The 15,951-nt window shown below is 36.3% G+C and overlaps 1 protein-coding gene across 1 annotated transcript; it reads left to right on the forward strand.

Moving 5' to 3' along the window:
• The first annotated feature begins 247 nt into the window (after positions 1 to 247).
• On the forward strand, positions 248 to 15,075 carry LOC101265025 (protein phosphatase 1 regulatory inhibitor subunit PPP1R7 homolog). Its single transcript, XM_004239217.5, has 6 exons — positions 248 to 684; positions 7,934 to 8,164; positions 8,324 to 8,470; positions 8,555 to 8,697; positions 8,794 to 8,908; positions 14,603 to 15,075. Exons 1-6 carry the CDS (start codon positions 403 to 405, stop codon positions 14,681 to 14,683), a joined length of 999 nt encoding a protein of 332 aa, XP_004239265.2. The 5' UTR covers positions 248 to 402; the 3' UTR covers positions 14,684 to 15,075.
• Positions 15,076 to 15,951: the final 876 nt, after the last annotated feature.

A 15,951-nucleotide genomic window follows, 5' to 3' on the forward strand; every position in this document is an offset into this window, starting at 1 on the left:
TAATTAATTTTACATTATTTTAACGAATAAAGACGTAAAATATTCTTAAATAAATTCGATACAATATTATCCTCTCATCCACTTTATAAGCGTGAGTCATTCCAAATAAGAATAAGTTTAAGCCAAAAGCTTTGATGTTAGAGATATTTGAAATTTAAATAATATATTTTGTACTAATACAAATAGTTGAACAACCTTCTCCCTCTTTTTATAATTTATTTATACAGTTTACAAGGCTATTATTATTATTATTACTTCCAAGAAAGAAGAAAAAGAAATGGGGCAAAATAGTAATTAATTTACTATGAGGGAATGAACGAAACAAAAGAAGAGCAAAGGTATAAAAGAGAGGTGCCGTGCAGGTGTGGCAGCCGTTCTCGGAGAAAATAGCTAACTCCATTCATGGAAAATCAAAGTGAAAACTCCGATGGAAAACCTAGTTCCGATCCAACGTCGGAATCAGCAACACTCCTTGATCTTACGAGTTACCAGCTTCGCGATCTGGAGTCAGTGGAGCTTCCTCCGAGTCTTACAGAGTTAGACTTGACAACCAATCGTTTGTCCGCTTTAGACCCCCGTATCGGCCAACTTCCTAACCTCAAAAAGCTCTCTCTTCGTCAGAACCTCATAACTGATGCCTCTGTTGTGCCTCTTTCCTCTTGGCAACTCATTTCTGACCTCGAGGTATGTATTATTCACTGTACATGTCAACTTGCGGATTCATTACCACTATACTTGTTGATTTGACAAATTGGATCAAAAGGCCTACTGTTTCTCTCAACTCTATTCAAATTTAGTTAAGAACAGAATGCAATGGAAACGGATGATTGTTGTATGACCTATATTAAGGCTGGTGTTTGCCAGAGTCCATTTATTTTAGTTTTAACTTGTAGGGATATGAGCGAGTTTTGTAGAAAATCAATTAGTATAAAAATAAAGTATACCTGAACAGAGGAGTTCATATAGATGATTTATAAAGTAAAATTCAATTGAGTTGGAATTTTTTGAGACTTAGTTGACTGATTGATGGGTTTACGTAGAAAAAGATAACCTTATGAGCATACAATCATAAGCTAAAACTGCTTAGAAAGATACAATGATGAATCTTCGGCTATCTGTATGCTTGGTAGTACTAGCGTAGCTTGCACTTTGATTTGTGAATTAAATGATTCCGCAACCTATGTTGCTCGGACTCCAGAAAAGGTATTTTTTGAGGATCCGACATGGGTGCGGCAATATTTTAGGAGAGTCCGAGCAACACTGACCGCAACTTTCTATCTAACCTACTATATAATTGGAAGTGATGTAGGCTTTAATTGATTCATAATATTGATGTACTGTAAGGTTCTTTCTTTTTTGAATTTGATTACTATTTAGGGGATTACTTTCATATTATTTCACCATTAAAATTTTATGATGATTGAATGGATGTGCATTTGGATAATATTTTTCTTCCAATGATAATAGTGATCTTCAACTAGAAATACTGAAACTTTTTTACTGAAGCATTAAATTAGATAAAGTTTTCAGTATATTTGTATGCGTTATAACTGCATACTCATTGATCCAGGTATAATACTGAAACAATGGTAGTTTCTTGTCTAACCTTATCAGTATGGTTCCGACTCTTATTAATGCAATTCAATGATACTGCAATGACTATCTAACCTAAATTGTATTTAAGTAGTGTAGGCTTCTTTTGGATAACCAGTGTTTTAGGAAGTAAGAAGCGGAAAAGAGCGGCGAGGGCTTGCTTCACGCTTCACACACTTTTTTCAAATAAAACGATATTTAGTATAAAAATATAAAATATTAAATATGCATAGATAAATAATCAAGAACTGGATAGAGGTAACATATTCTTAGTTTAAAAAGTAAATAGAGTAGTCAATAATCCTCATCCTCATAAGTCATAACATACAGAGTCAGAGCATAACAGCAGCCAACAAAAGAAAAAAAGAAAAAAAACAGCGCATACACATTACAAACAGAGCAACAGAGCAGAAAGTTAGAACCTCAATTCATTAGAAAAAAGAACAGAGTGACACTACTTGAGTTGCATTACAAATAGAAAATTGAAGGGGAAAAAACACTAGTTACCAGAAAGAGAAAAGAGAAAAAGAGAAACATACTCAGCCTGCAGAGAAACAGAAAGAGAAGAAGAGAAGAGAACTATCCTGAAGCAGCGATCGGCCAAGGAGGGAAAATAATGGGAAAGATGTGCCCAAGTAAATTTACAGAAACTAAAAGAAAACCTTACAGATTTTTTTAAAGAAAAACCCTAATTAATGCTTATGTCATTTAAGGGAGCCTTTTCTCACTTTTATAAAAGCGCGCTTCTCGCTTTTAGGTCAGAAGCACACACTTCCATTATCACTTCGCTTCAAGGCATTAAAGCGTAACCCTGTCACCTCGCTTCTCGCTTAAAGCGAGTGCATCAGTGCTTTTAACTACACTGTGGATAACATTGATGAACCTTAATGAACCATGATTGAAAGATAGTTTGCTTACAATTTTAGGGTTCCTTTTTATTATTTTTTATAAGCCAAAAGCACTCCTTTAATGGACTACCAAGTCTACTTGAAAAATATCTTCATAATATTTGTGTTGTTCAACCACATATTTAATAGGTAACCCTATTCGCTATACAAAATAGATTCTCTTCTTATTCCAAAGGTATAATGAAATAAAAACAAACTTATGCACGCTAGCTGTCCAGAGGATATCATTTTAAAGAAGAAGAAATGAGTACAAACCTCTTTACATTATTTTAGAATTATTTCCTATTTTTTTTGATAATAAACAATCACCTGTTTCTTTCTATCTATATGATCCTGAAGAAGCACATTGGTGTCATTCTCTAAGTTACCTTCCTTTACCTTCAAATCTTCTATAACCTCTAGCTTGTCAGTATTCGTCTTATTCGGCTTGCCTCGTGCGGGTTACCTCTGTTGTGTGGTTTGCAAGCTATTGCATAAGAGTGAGAGTTTTACCCTGTACGCACCAAGAGGACATCAGCTGCAGGTTTTCCTTGTCATAAAAAATAAATGAAAATTCATAAGAGCATTATGACAGATTAAACAAAGAAATCACCTAATATAGCAGTAAAATTTTAATGTAGTGATGTATGATTTATATCCTACCCGTGCCTGCATAGAAAGAACTTGTAACTGTTCGCTGCCTCCTTAAATTATCTACTGTTAAAATTGCATCATGCACTAGGCACCAAGTCAAAAGACCTATTTAGGAGCTTTAGTATCCAAGATATAATTTTGTACCTACCTTTTTTTTTTTGAAACTGGTGACATTGTATTTGACATAGTACTTAGGTAGTACTGAAAACCCATATTTACAAAAGCAGAAAGGAAGTATAATCTATCCAAAGAACTGAACAAAATCTAAATAGATCCTACAACATCTATGATTGGCTCAGTTTCATTGGAGTAGACATTTGTACACCAAAAGCAGAACAACAAAATACACTTAAGCTTAACTTCCTGTTCTCAAAACATCTCTCGTTTCTCTCCCTCCATATAGTCCACCAAATACTAGCCGGGATCATCCGCCATCTTTCTCTATTTGTAGCCCCAACTCCAGCCATCTCCTAACTGAATATAGTCTCATCAATCTTGCTAGGCATACACCAAGATATGCCTCTGAGATTAAGGAAAATTTGCCACAGCTGCCCAGAAAAGTTGCAATGTAGGAAGAGATGTTTCACTGTCTCATTAGCCTTCCCACACAAGGAAAATCTGTTGCATTGAAAGATTCCTCCCTTGGCCACATTATCCAATGTCAAAACTGCTTTCTTGGCTACTAGCCATGTAAAGCATGCCACTTTGTGTGGCAGTTTGATCCTCCAGATTTGCTTCCAAGGCCATTTGAAGTCTTGAATGCCACCAGTACCTACCTTTTCTCTCTAATCTCTATTAAATCCATGTGTGAATTTATTTGCTGAAAGATTTCCCACTTGCTCCCTTCTTGTTTACCTATCTCCTTATTGAGGGACTCCCTGACCTCTTGTTCTCAGTGGTCTTCACAAAGTTTGTACTTCATGTGACCCTTGTTGTTCTTTATTAACTTATTGGTTTCCATAGTCTCTACCCTTGCTAGTCTAACATTGGTTATGCATCCTTCAATCAAATACTCTGTAGCAAGGATGCAGTTAGTTCCCTGTAACTACTTATTGGGCCAAGTCTTTGAGTCTCGATGGTAATTATGTCGATGGTTGATTAGGAGTCATAGAGAAAGTGGAAAGAGAGATGACAAACTAGAAAATTTTGTACTCGTCCTTTGCATTTGGACAATGTCTGGGATTTGTTTCCCCACCAACATTGTGTCCTCATTTCCAATTCCTACATCCTCGATAGGTCATAAAAGACCCTTTTCTTTCTCTTCCTCTTAATCTCAAAATCCATTGGCAAGAGCTTATGTAAGATGCTCAATTGTGTAGCCTTATAGTGCTTCTATCACCCGTTCTAAGGAGTAAGTAATTTATATGGTGGCTAAGACTCACATAGATTACTTACTCCTTAGAAAGTGTGATAGAAGTTTATGTAAGGACTGCAAGGATATCTCGAGTGAGTATTTTATAATCCAACATAAGCTTTTGGCAGTGAATTTAGAGATTAAAAGGAAGAGAGCCTTGTATACCTATTAAGAATGAGATTAAAAGGAAGAGAGCCTTGTATACCTATTAAGAATCAAGTGGTGTGACTCGTCAAATTCCAAATCTTAGGAGATGAGAGAGTAGTGGGGATACTAGTAGTATGTGGGATGGGACATCTAATTGCATTAATGAAGTAGCTAGAGAGGTGTTGAGGGTCTCGAGGGGTAATGTTGTGGGGATTGGTGGTGGATGGAACAGTCTTAAGGGAAAGTGAAAGCCAAGAAGGCTGCTTGTATGGAGTTGGTGGAGAGAAAATACGAGGAGGAAACGAGGGTAAATAGGGAGAGGTGTGGTATATACTCACCAAGGCGAGAGAGAGGAGGACTCGAGACAAGGAGAGCAGGACCAAGTAAAGTGTATCAAAGATAAGGAAGGTAAAGTATTGGTGGAAAAGGCACACATTAGACGAAGATGACAAACATACTTCCATGTACTCTTGAATGAAGAGGGGGATAGGAATGTTGTGCGGCGATTTAGAGCACTCTGATAATTGTAGAGTTTTTTGGTACTGTAGGGGTATAAAGTTTAAGGGAGTTAAGGAGGTTATTTGTAAGATGAGATGGGGAAGGGCCATCAGAAGACGAGATCCCGGTGGAATTTTGGAAAACACAGAAAAAGGATGTATGGAGGGGCTAACTGGGTTGTTTAATGTTATCTTTAGGACGTCAAAAATGCCCGAAGAGTAAAGGTACAGTATAGTGATCCTGTTGTACAGGAACAAGGGTGATATTCAAAATTGCAATAATGGTAGGGGTATCAAGCTGCTAAGCTTCTTATTGTCTATTTGCTTGTCTGCAGCTGTCTATTTTAATAAGGAGTGCCATTGCCTCCTCTTCACTCCCCTAAAAGGTGACCGCAAATTATTTGCCAAGTTTTATCACATTCAGGTATACCCAAAGTGACACATCCAGTTCCCCTTCAATTCCCCCTACATTGTTTGTATCTTTAGAGGTTCAGTTTCTTCAACTGTCCATATTCCCAAGTTTTTTGTTTCAATCATTTGCATGTCCCCTCTGTTTACAAGGATATCTAGATTTGGTGTCTCCCCTTCAATATTTGTCATGGCATCTTCTTAGTTATCAACATGATGTATATTCAACTATTTCGAGTTCTGAAATTGTAGGTCTTCTTCTCCCTTGTCTTGATTTTCCATGTTTCCAAATTCTCTTTCATTGTTCTGCATGTTAGCCTCTATTTCATCTGTGGTAGGGTCATATTTGTTACATGCATCACAGATATTAGATTTTATAGTGTCTTGAGCCTTGGAAAATTAATCTGGACGGGAATCAGAAACTTCCCTGTTATGAAATGAAGTCTTCTAGGTCACTCCAATAAAAAGACCAGCACCTATCTTCCCCCTTACGTTCCTGCGTCTCATTTCACAAAGGAGAGTCGCAGGTCTGTTTACACTCGTCAAGACCCACGTGATAGCCCATCTTTATATTACAGCTGTTTGACCTAGCAGTTTCATTGTTTCTCTCAAGTACCCAACAATCCTCCTAGATTGACAGTGATTCTTCTCCGGCTATTACAACAGTAGGGATTCACACCAAATTGGTATGAATTATGATGAAGTTTTGCCTTTTCACTTCAATTGTCACCTCATTGAGACACTCTTCCCATCTTCTCTTCTCTTTTATCTTGCCCATTTTAAATGATCCTCTTGTTTTTGAAACGTTTCCTCTGTTCCCAACCTTCCACCATAGTGATCCCTGACTGCTATGAATATTGTTTTCATCCATAAAGTAGGGGTAAGGCTGCGTACAATGTAGACCCAAGCCTCCCCAGATCCCACTTGTGGCATTACACTGGGCATGTTGTTGTTGAAACGCAGAGGTAAACCCATGGATCCAATCCACATGTCGTCTTTCCTGTCTATCTGAGCAATACCCAAAAGACGGATGCCAGCACTACAGAGGGATTTTTTCTTTCTTCCACCTCCATTCTCCTTGTAGAACATGTTCAGCCATGTGTTTTGTTGGGAATCCGAAGAGGAAAAGGTTGTTCCCCTTATCATATGTATTCACGGAAAAGGTGTTCTTCTATGTGCTTACAGATCATCTTCGAACGTCCGCTAATGTTGGCTTTCCATCCATTGTTTTGAAAAAGCCCACCTTGCATCTACGAAGCAGATCAGTCTCACAGTTTGCGATTCCATCAACAACAGCAATTTTGTTAGTTCTCCCTTGGGATGTTTGTAATCAATGACCTTGTATCTTCATTAGTAGATCTGTAGATCTTAATAGCAATATGCCTCTATCCAATATCAATTGTAACCTCTGGGATAATAATGACTGGTATGTTTTCTCCTTGTACACAGAGTATGTTGTTGCTGTTGTATGTTTTCTCTTTGCGCTGTCGCAATGCTTATGAATCTGCTAAACCTGTTGTTGCTAAGCTTCCATCTTCTCGTGTGCTTTTTTCTGTCCTTTGATGCTTCCTGCAATGCAAAACATAACCATTCCATGGGTTTCTTGCTAAACGTGGTTCTACGCATGAGACTCCTGCTTCTTTCCACCAGTCAAACCATACATCCGTCCTTGATTTGGTTCTCGTGATATCATATAACTTGATTCCAGCTGCAAAATAGACTGTTCTCCCCATGTTGCTCTATAATTTTGAATTCTCTAAAAAGGACACCGGGAAACCCAGGTTTCAGTCAGAAAGGAAAAGGTCTTTCTCTAGCCTTGATTAATGTGCCTGGGAGCATTTTCTCTCTTGAACGACATTTTCAGTATCACCATCAGGGTTGGAGGGGTTTTGCTAGGTGCATCTTGGAATTTTATGTATTCTGAGTCATGTTTTTTTTTCCAATCTTATTTCACACTTCAATTCGGAGGATGGGAGGGAATGTGGGCAGAGAATTGAATCTCTTATATTTAGGTCATTTTCTTCTGTTCTCCAGTCTAAGTTGCTTTACAAAATGATCTTAGTTTCTATTTCTTAGTAGAGGGAAAAGATAAGTTCTTTAGCATTTTTAGTGATGTTATAGTGTTGGTTAGTCAGAGATGCTCAACAGATTCACCTCTGCCAGTTGAATACTAGTGTGTAGCGTGACAACTTGGCATTTTTCATCCTTTTAATGTTGTTTTCTAAAGCTCTGAAAGCACCAAAGCTTAAAGAAAATGTTTAGCAACAACTACTTGTTTTCAGACTTGAACTTTGAGCTAGTTTGCTTCTTGTATGGTAGTCTGATCGTAGATGGGAGAGAAACAGACCTTTTAAATTTATCTGAAATCATGCCTGTGGAACTGTTTTCTCCAGGAGCTAGTGCTTAGGGACAATCAGCTGAAGAAAATTCCCAATGTTGTGATATTCAAGAAGCTTCTGGTATTTGATGTCTCTTTCAATGAGATATCATCACTAAGTGGATTGTCCAAGGTCTCCAGTACACTCAGAGAACTATATGTGTCTAAAAATGAAGTCACCAAGATGGAGGAGATTGAGCACTTCCACGAGCTGCAAATACTCGAACTTGGGTCCAATAGATTACGGGTTAGTTTCTCTTGAAGATGACATCAAATGAAATTATATAGTTATCAACACTTATCACTAGTAAATCTTTTATCATAATAGTTTTTTGTAAATGTGAGTACACTATTTTGCTTCCCTGGCTATGTGTTTACCTTTGAAGTGCTTTGTTTCTTGATACAGGTTATGGAGCTTCTGGAGAACTTGAAAAATCTACAAGAGCTTTGGCTTGGACGCAATCGTATTCGGACAGTTAATTTGTGCGGTCTGAAATGCATTAAAAAGATTAGCCTGCAGAGCAACCGTCTAACTTCCATGATGGGGTTTCAGGTCCTGATATCTAACAGTTGTGCTTTATCATTGTAGACGACTTCATTTTAAGAGTGAGTTGTTTTGTTGTTTTTCAATCTGCAGGAATGTGTTGCCCTTGAAGAATTATACTTGAGCCATAATGGTATTGTGAAAATGGAAGGTTTGTCTACCTTGGTAAACCTGCGGGTCTTGGATGTATCAGCAAATAAGCTTACAGAAATTAATGACATTGAGAACTTGACTAAGTATGGATTTGTCCTGGCATTTCCAAATGTGTGAATTACTCCTCTAATGCCAGGACTGGTCATCATATTCATGTTCACTTTTGTTTCTTATTGCAGACTAGAAGATTTGTGGCTTAATGACAACAACATAGCATCATTAGAAGGACTGGCAGAAGCTGTTTCCAGCACTAGAGAGAAGCTAACAACCATCTACCTTGAGCGAAATCCCTGTGTAAGTGTCTTTAAACCTTAACACATCCTTGTAATATAAACTAGCAGCAATTGTTTTGCTCTTTTTTGGGTTGTATATTTGCTTGTACTTGAATCTCTAGTTTCTGCTGGGGATCCTTTCCTTCATCTCAAAGTTCTTTTGGGGGTTTTCTTCTTTATACATCCTTCGTCTTGAAATGAGTCTGAGTCACTCTTTCAATAAATAATTTTATCCGTTCATGAGATTCTGTTCAAACTTTGTCTTTTGTTCGAGAATTTGTATTCCTTGATAGGGGATACAACTGTGATATAGAGAGAGACACATGGGATCTGAAATATTTAAAAACCTATTTTCAAATTCGAGCCAGATAAAAAGGGGATGATGCACGTGTTAACAATCTGGGATCACTGTTTTAAAAGAGCCGGGTCACTGGTCCAAAACTCTAATCTATAAGCGAGGCTACGTCCTCTTCAGGCCAAGTATTATTTAATGAGTCCCAGGTCCTCTTACAGACCCCATTTCAAAGGAAATTGATCCAATCACTGATGGAAGTTGAGGCAAATATTTCAACAAGAACGTGGATCGATTAAGCTCAAAATAATATCATGGAAGGGGGCTTAATTGCAAAGATAAGAGAAGGGTGATAACTAGCTTAATCCTTTAATGGAAGGCTGGTTTCTTTTATTGTCAGGAGATAATATTAGAAGAGGATATTGGAGAAAAGATTAAGCAGATTTATGAGTAAGCAGGGGAGTTAAATATGCTCAATTGGAGGCAATGTTACCAGGTAGTATTCTAATATGGTGGGATACCGAAATATGGGATGGGGAGATAGTTGCAACCAGATCGAATTCCATGACCTACAAATTTGTGTCTCAAACTCAGTATTTAATTGACATATGATAGGATTTATTCTCCCAACTGTAACAGAGAAAGACAAGAAGTATGGTGGGAGATTGGGGCTGTGAGGGGTTTATTCGTTGAACGTTGGGTATTAGGTTGTGAATGGTAATTACAACATAGTTCGATTTCCCTCTAAAACGAGGAACTGCACTAAAAGCATCAGACAAATGACAATTCTCAAACTTTATTGATGACATGGAGCTGGAAAGAGGCAATGACACATTGTTTAGAAATATTATCTGGAATTCATAGGTTTCTTGTTTTAAAGGATTGGGATGATATGTTTAGAAAAATTAAGCAAGAAATCCTATCCAAAATCAGTTCTGACCACTCTCTTTTATTTAAAAAATTGTGGTAACTGGGTGCTAACCAAATCTTATTTCAAATTTGAAGATTGCTAGTGGGAGGCGTAAGGTTTTAGTCATAAAGTAAAGATGTGGTGGTCTTCCTTTGACATTGAAGACAGACCAGACTAAATTCTTGCAAGGAAGTTCATAGCTCTAAAAAGCAATTGTGAGAATGAAGTCTAAACAATTATTTACAACTTGGTGAGGGTATTTAAATTAAATCATTTTGCTGAATGTTATACTATCAAATATGTTTGAACGAGGAAGAGATCATCAAAAAGAGAACTTGTTCATGGAGTTAGATCATCAAAAAGATCGTCAACTTTAAGTGCATTTTATTTTTTCAAAGATTTAACCACTTAATGAGTCTAATAGATCGGAGTCATTTAAATCGTGGTCAAAGTCTTCAAATTCTTAAGAGGCTATCCGGCTATCCACTACCACCAGTCACCACTATCCAACCACCACCACAATTATTATTGTTAATCACCATTGCCAACCACTACCACAATCACGAACCACCACCACCACCATCATTACCACTACTGCCAACAACCTCCACCATCACACCGTCAAACATCATTAGTAAGAATCACTGTCAAACATCACTGCCAATCACCACGACCACAAACACTAGCCACTCCACCATCACAACTATTTCCATTGCCAATGATTACCACTAACATTGTCAATTACCAACCACCAACACTACTGCCACCATCACTTGTTAGTACCACCAACCATCTCTATAATCCCAGTCACCACCGCCACTGCCACTCCCAACCGTTACCGTCAACACTCCTTCTTCACAACCACTGGTGTTAGCCACCACCTCCAAATACCACCACCAAACACACCTTACTACCTAATATTGTAAGGGGTCGTTTAATAGAGTGTACTGGAGAAAATAATGCTTGCATTAGCTTGGGTATAACTAGTACCTTGTTTGGTAGACTTTTTTAACTTATGCTAACTACTAATGCTTGTATTTGTAATACACTCTATTGTGTATTGAAGAGTGCATTACTAATACCATGAATTTCTATGCATTAGTAATGCAATGCGTTCTAATGCATGCATTAGCATTGATAAAGACACATTTGACCCTAAAAACTTTTTCACAACCCTTCCACTAAAATATTTGTTTGTAAAAATACTCTCCACTATAAATATTATGCTTGTATTTTTGTAAACAGTTTTTTTTTTTTAAAATTATGCAATGCATAACTTTACTTGTACTACCAAACCAAACACGTCATAGGAAAGATCTTATTATAACTAATACAAGCATAGCTAGTACAAGCATTACTAATAAACTATATTGTACATTATTTTTATACACCCTACCAAATGACCCCTAAGAATATAATATTCAAATTTATATTTAAATTTTTAAATATTTAATACTCCCTCCATACCACTTTGTGGCCATGTTTTATCGAACACGGAGTTTAAGAGAAAAATGATGCCTTTTGAAAATATATAATCTCATTAAGGGGTCGTTTTATAGAGTGTATTAGCAAAAAAATGCATGCATTAGCTCTATGTATTAGTAGTACCTTGTTTGGTACACTTTTCCATGCTATGTATAACTAATGCTTGCATTAGTAATAAACTCTATTGTATATTAAAGTGTGTATTACTAATGCATAAAAATCCATGATATTAGTAAACAAGGGCTTTTAATGCATACATTAGCATGGTCAAGGACACAATTGCCCTATAATATGTCATAATCTTTTTTCGCCATATTTGTGGACGACATTTTTTTAAATAAATTTATATGTTTTAAGATTATGTAATCCATGTTACGACGACATTTTTTTAAATAAATTTATATGTTTTAAGATTATGTAATCCATGTTATTTTTAATACACCAAACAAACAGAGCATAAGAAATAATCTCTCCATAACCAATACTCTATTTAGCATTATTCTTATACACTCTACCAAATGACCCCATCGTAAATGGAAAATTTTAAATCAATTTTTTTCTAAATATAGAAAATTGTCACTCTTGGGGCATAATAAAAAAGTAAGTGTGCCAAAAAAGTTGGGACAATTGAAGTAACTTTTTAAAAGATAAATTATAAACATTCAAATGTTGAGAAAACAAACCGCCTTAATAGTTCAGAATAAGACTGGTCAACGGACCAGAACCGGTTCACCGGATCGGAATGAACCGGTACCGGACTGGACCTGAACCCGTTGACCGGTACCGGGATGAACCGGACCGGAATTACCGGGATGATTCATCGGTTCTGTCCCGTTCCACTATATACCGGGATGGAACCGGAATGAACCGGACCGGACCGGAATGGAACGGGACGGAATTAACGGGATGATATTTTTTGGAATTACCAAAATATAATTATTATTTTTTATTTTTTAAGTATAAATTAATACTTTTTAAATTTATACTATAATTTTTACTTAAGTTTATTTTAAAGATATTTTATTAATTTTTTTGTTGTTAAGTGTGCTAGTAAAGTCTAATAAAGTTTTCAAAATTTAAATCTTTTGAAGTTTATACTTTATAAGTTATTACTTATATTCATTAATATTTATTTTATAAGTTATATTTATAACTTGTATCTTGTAAATATTAAATAAATAAAATTTGTAATTTTAAAAAAATTAATTAAATATAAATTATATAAAATATAAAATATAAAATATAAAAAAATTAATATATATTAAATAAACCGGACCGGACCGGAACGGAACCGGAATGAACCGGTACCGGTACACCGGTACGAAATCACGGTTCCGTCCCGTTCCGTGTACCGGTTCAGACTATCCCGTCCCGTTCCGTAGGCAACCGAAACGGGACGAACCGGAACGGTACCGGTACGTCCCGTTCCGTTGACCAGTCTTTAAAAAATGGCCCCTTCCACCTTATACTACATGTACATCACTATGTAAGCCAATCCATTAATTCTTAAACTTGCTTTATCAAATATCATCATTGAATTGTGTCGTACCTTGGTTGGTTTATGTCCAGCTGATATGTCTTCTGCTCTGTACTGCTAAGTTACGCGGACTCTTCATTTTCAATGCTGCACCTGTGTTGGATTCTCCAAAAATGCACTACTTTTGGAGAATCCGACACACCCCTTGACATTTTTGAAGAGTCCGACCAGCATAGCTGTACGATGTCAAGCAGAGTGATTTATCTATATATTTCCTTTTAGACTTCCAACAATTTATCTATTTAGCTCCACCGCCTTAAAAGTGTTGTCGACTTCTAGATTTAACGCATAAACAGGATACTGAAAGATGAGAGAATATTCTAGTCATTAATATCAACTCATGAACACACCAATTGGTGATGATTTCTCTTCGAATTAGAGACATCCTTAGTTGAGTGATATAACTTCTTTAATCACCCCAAAGTACAGAGGACATAAGATTCTCCTTTGAAACCCCAATATGTTGAGAATGGAAGTTTGAAATACCCATGAGATGACTTTTCTGTTATCAATTAGCATAGAAAACTTTGCATTTTGACATTGAGGTATAGAAGCTCAATACTTAAAAAGAGAACAAGCCTGAAGACACACAATGGAGATTTGACATGTAGACTCTAATTAAAACCAAAGAAGTTGTGGGTGTTGAAACCTAAGAACCTTTAAGAGCATGTCAAGCTGTACGCTGAGGAAAGTTCTACATGTTAAGAGGGTATGAAAGATTACATAAAATCTGAACATAGGATGCAAGCCCTAAGCAATGGGAAAAGTGTAAAGATGTGGATTCTGAGCATTGGAGCCAAAATTATGGAAGTAGCACTGGGAGGCCTGAGTTTGAGGCACACCATTTCAGCAAGAAACATTTTGCAAAGGAAGAGTCAAACAAGGTAAGACTGAACTCTGATGGCTGGAAGGGATCTGTCTTTAATTGCTGGGTGAAAAAGGGTATAGAAAGGTTGAATTCATTGTCTATGAGGTGGGCTTTATATTTAACTTGTGTGCCAAACCTCTGTTAGTTTGGAAATTTCAGCAGCATGACATGATAGGACTTGGGTTCCTAGTGCTTTTGCATTCTGGTAGATGGCCAAACTCAGGCGAATGTGAAACCTTGCTCCGTGTCTGAGAATTTATTCATCAATCCTGGACTCCACAAGATAGGATACTGGGTTTTACCTTATAAAGGCATCCTAGAAAGATGGGTTGACGGAGAGTAGTTACTGAGACTTGACCTCTTTGTCAGAAATGGAATGCTCTGGCCACTGGAGCTATCTCACTTGTCTAAAGACTAGACTTAGTCATAAAAATCTTTTTCTTTTTCCAGAAACAAGGTATATTTAGAATGTGTTTGGTATATTTTTTGACACGTCGATATAGGTTGAACTTACATTTCATGCTTGCAGGAGATTTCTCAATCTTTGACCAGTTAGATCTTTTACATTACAAAGGTAAAAGCTTTCTCTGATAACCTCGCTAATGCATTGTTATATGTTTGCAGGCAAAATCTCCAAAGTATATAAGTACTTTGAGACAAATATTCCCAAATATTGAGCAGATTGATTCTGAAGTGTACGCGTAAGTGCTTGGATGTGGATCTTATGCATGGTTGATGCTGATCCCCAAGAATAATGCGCTTTTGTTAGTTAAATATTGTTTACGGTGAGGTCCAGCTGATGAGATGCTGTGAAACCTCCCATCATTTTAGGATGCCGAAGTCCTGAAAAGATGAAATTACAGGTAAATTATAGAGCATGCAATGACATTTGCTGGGTTTTTTTTTTTGCCGTCTCTGAAGACGTTTATTTTGTTCGTCCTCGGACTACAAAGGAGTAACAATATTGTACTTATATATGTCCTCCAAATTAGAAATGTCGCCTTTTGGTGTTGTGTTGTGAACTGAAGGGAAAATGTAAGGGGAAAAATGTTTAATTGGTATTTTATTGTCAATTCAATTTTCATAACTTTGATACACATGTATGTTTTTTTTTTTTTACAAGTATTTGAGAAACTCTACACAGACCAAATTGTTAGTTAGGATTGGAAGATACGTTGTTACTGATCCAGGATTTATGTACGACTAAGAAACAAATGAATGTCAAAATTTGTCCTCTCAGAAAACCTAACCAAACAAAAGGATGTCAAAACTTAGAAATTGGACTTCGTTTTTTTATACTAAATGAATTCTTTCTCCGTCTCAATTTATGTTATATTTTTTGAATTTTGAGACAAACAAATTTATCTTTGATTAAAAAAATTCATATTTTTTTTAATTATTTTGAATTGTCAATTATTGTGATTTATAGTTTTTTTTTATGTAATTTACAAATTTGTAAATTTCATTTAAAAAAATTGAAGACTACACATAATTTTTCAGTCAAGCTTAAATTGTTTGATTGTTAGAAAACAAGAAATGTCAAGTTGCTCATAAATCAAAATGTGAATGTCTCTTCTAAGTCTCACACGCTCTTTTGATCAGGAGCGGAGTGGACAATTTATGTCGGTGCTAGCGCCTCTAGAGCCGCCCCCGTTCGGGAGCCAATCGAGACATAAGTAAAGGTAGAAAAGGTGAACCAGACATGTGGCTCAACAACACGGTTGTAGAATATATATTTTTTTTTCATGCGGTGAAAAGTAATAAATTTTGGTTTTGTCTTATAAGTATTGGAATTCATAATTGCATTAAACTGGTTAAATTTATCGTTCACTCTATGCTCCTATTTTGGGTGGTCCTAAATTTTTGCTCAAAAGTACCCAAAAAAAAGGGGCAACTTTACATATAACAAATAAAAAATTCATATTTTTATTTATAGTAAAATTTGCATAATTGTGCTTCATAGCAAACATAGA

The sequence above is a fragment of the Solanum lycopersicum genome, chromosome 5 (assembly GCF_036512215.1).
Source record: "Solanum lycopersicum chromosome 5, SLM_r2.1".
NCBI lineage: Eukaryota > Viridiplantae > Streptophyta > Magnoliopsida > Solanales > Solanaceae > Solanum > Solanum lycopersicum.

Bases quoted from the DNA above. Each gene is read 5' to 3' on its own strand.
- LOC101265025 (XM_004239217.5), top strand. From the start codon at position 403: ATGGAAAATCAAAGTGAAAACTCCGATGGAAAACCTAGTTCCGATCCA. The intron at 8,165-8,323 runs GTTAGTTTCTCT...TTCTTGATACAG, and splicing joins TTGGGTCCAATAGATTACGG to GTTATGGAGCTTCTGGAGAA. The intron at 8,909-14,602 runs GTAAGTGTCTTT...ATATGTTTGCAG, and splicing joins ACCTTGAGCGAAATCCCTGT to GCAAAATCTCCAAAGTATAT.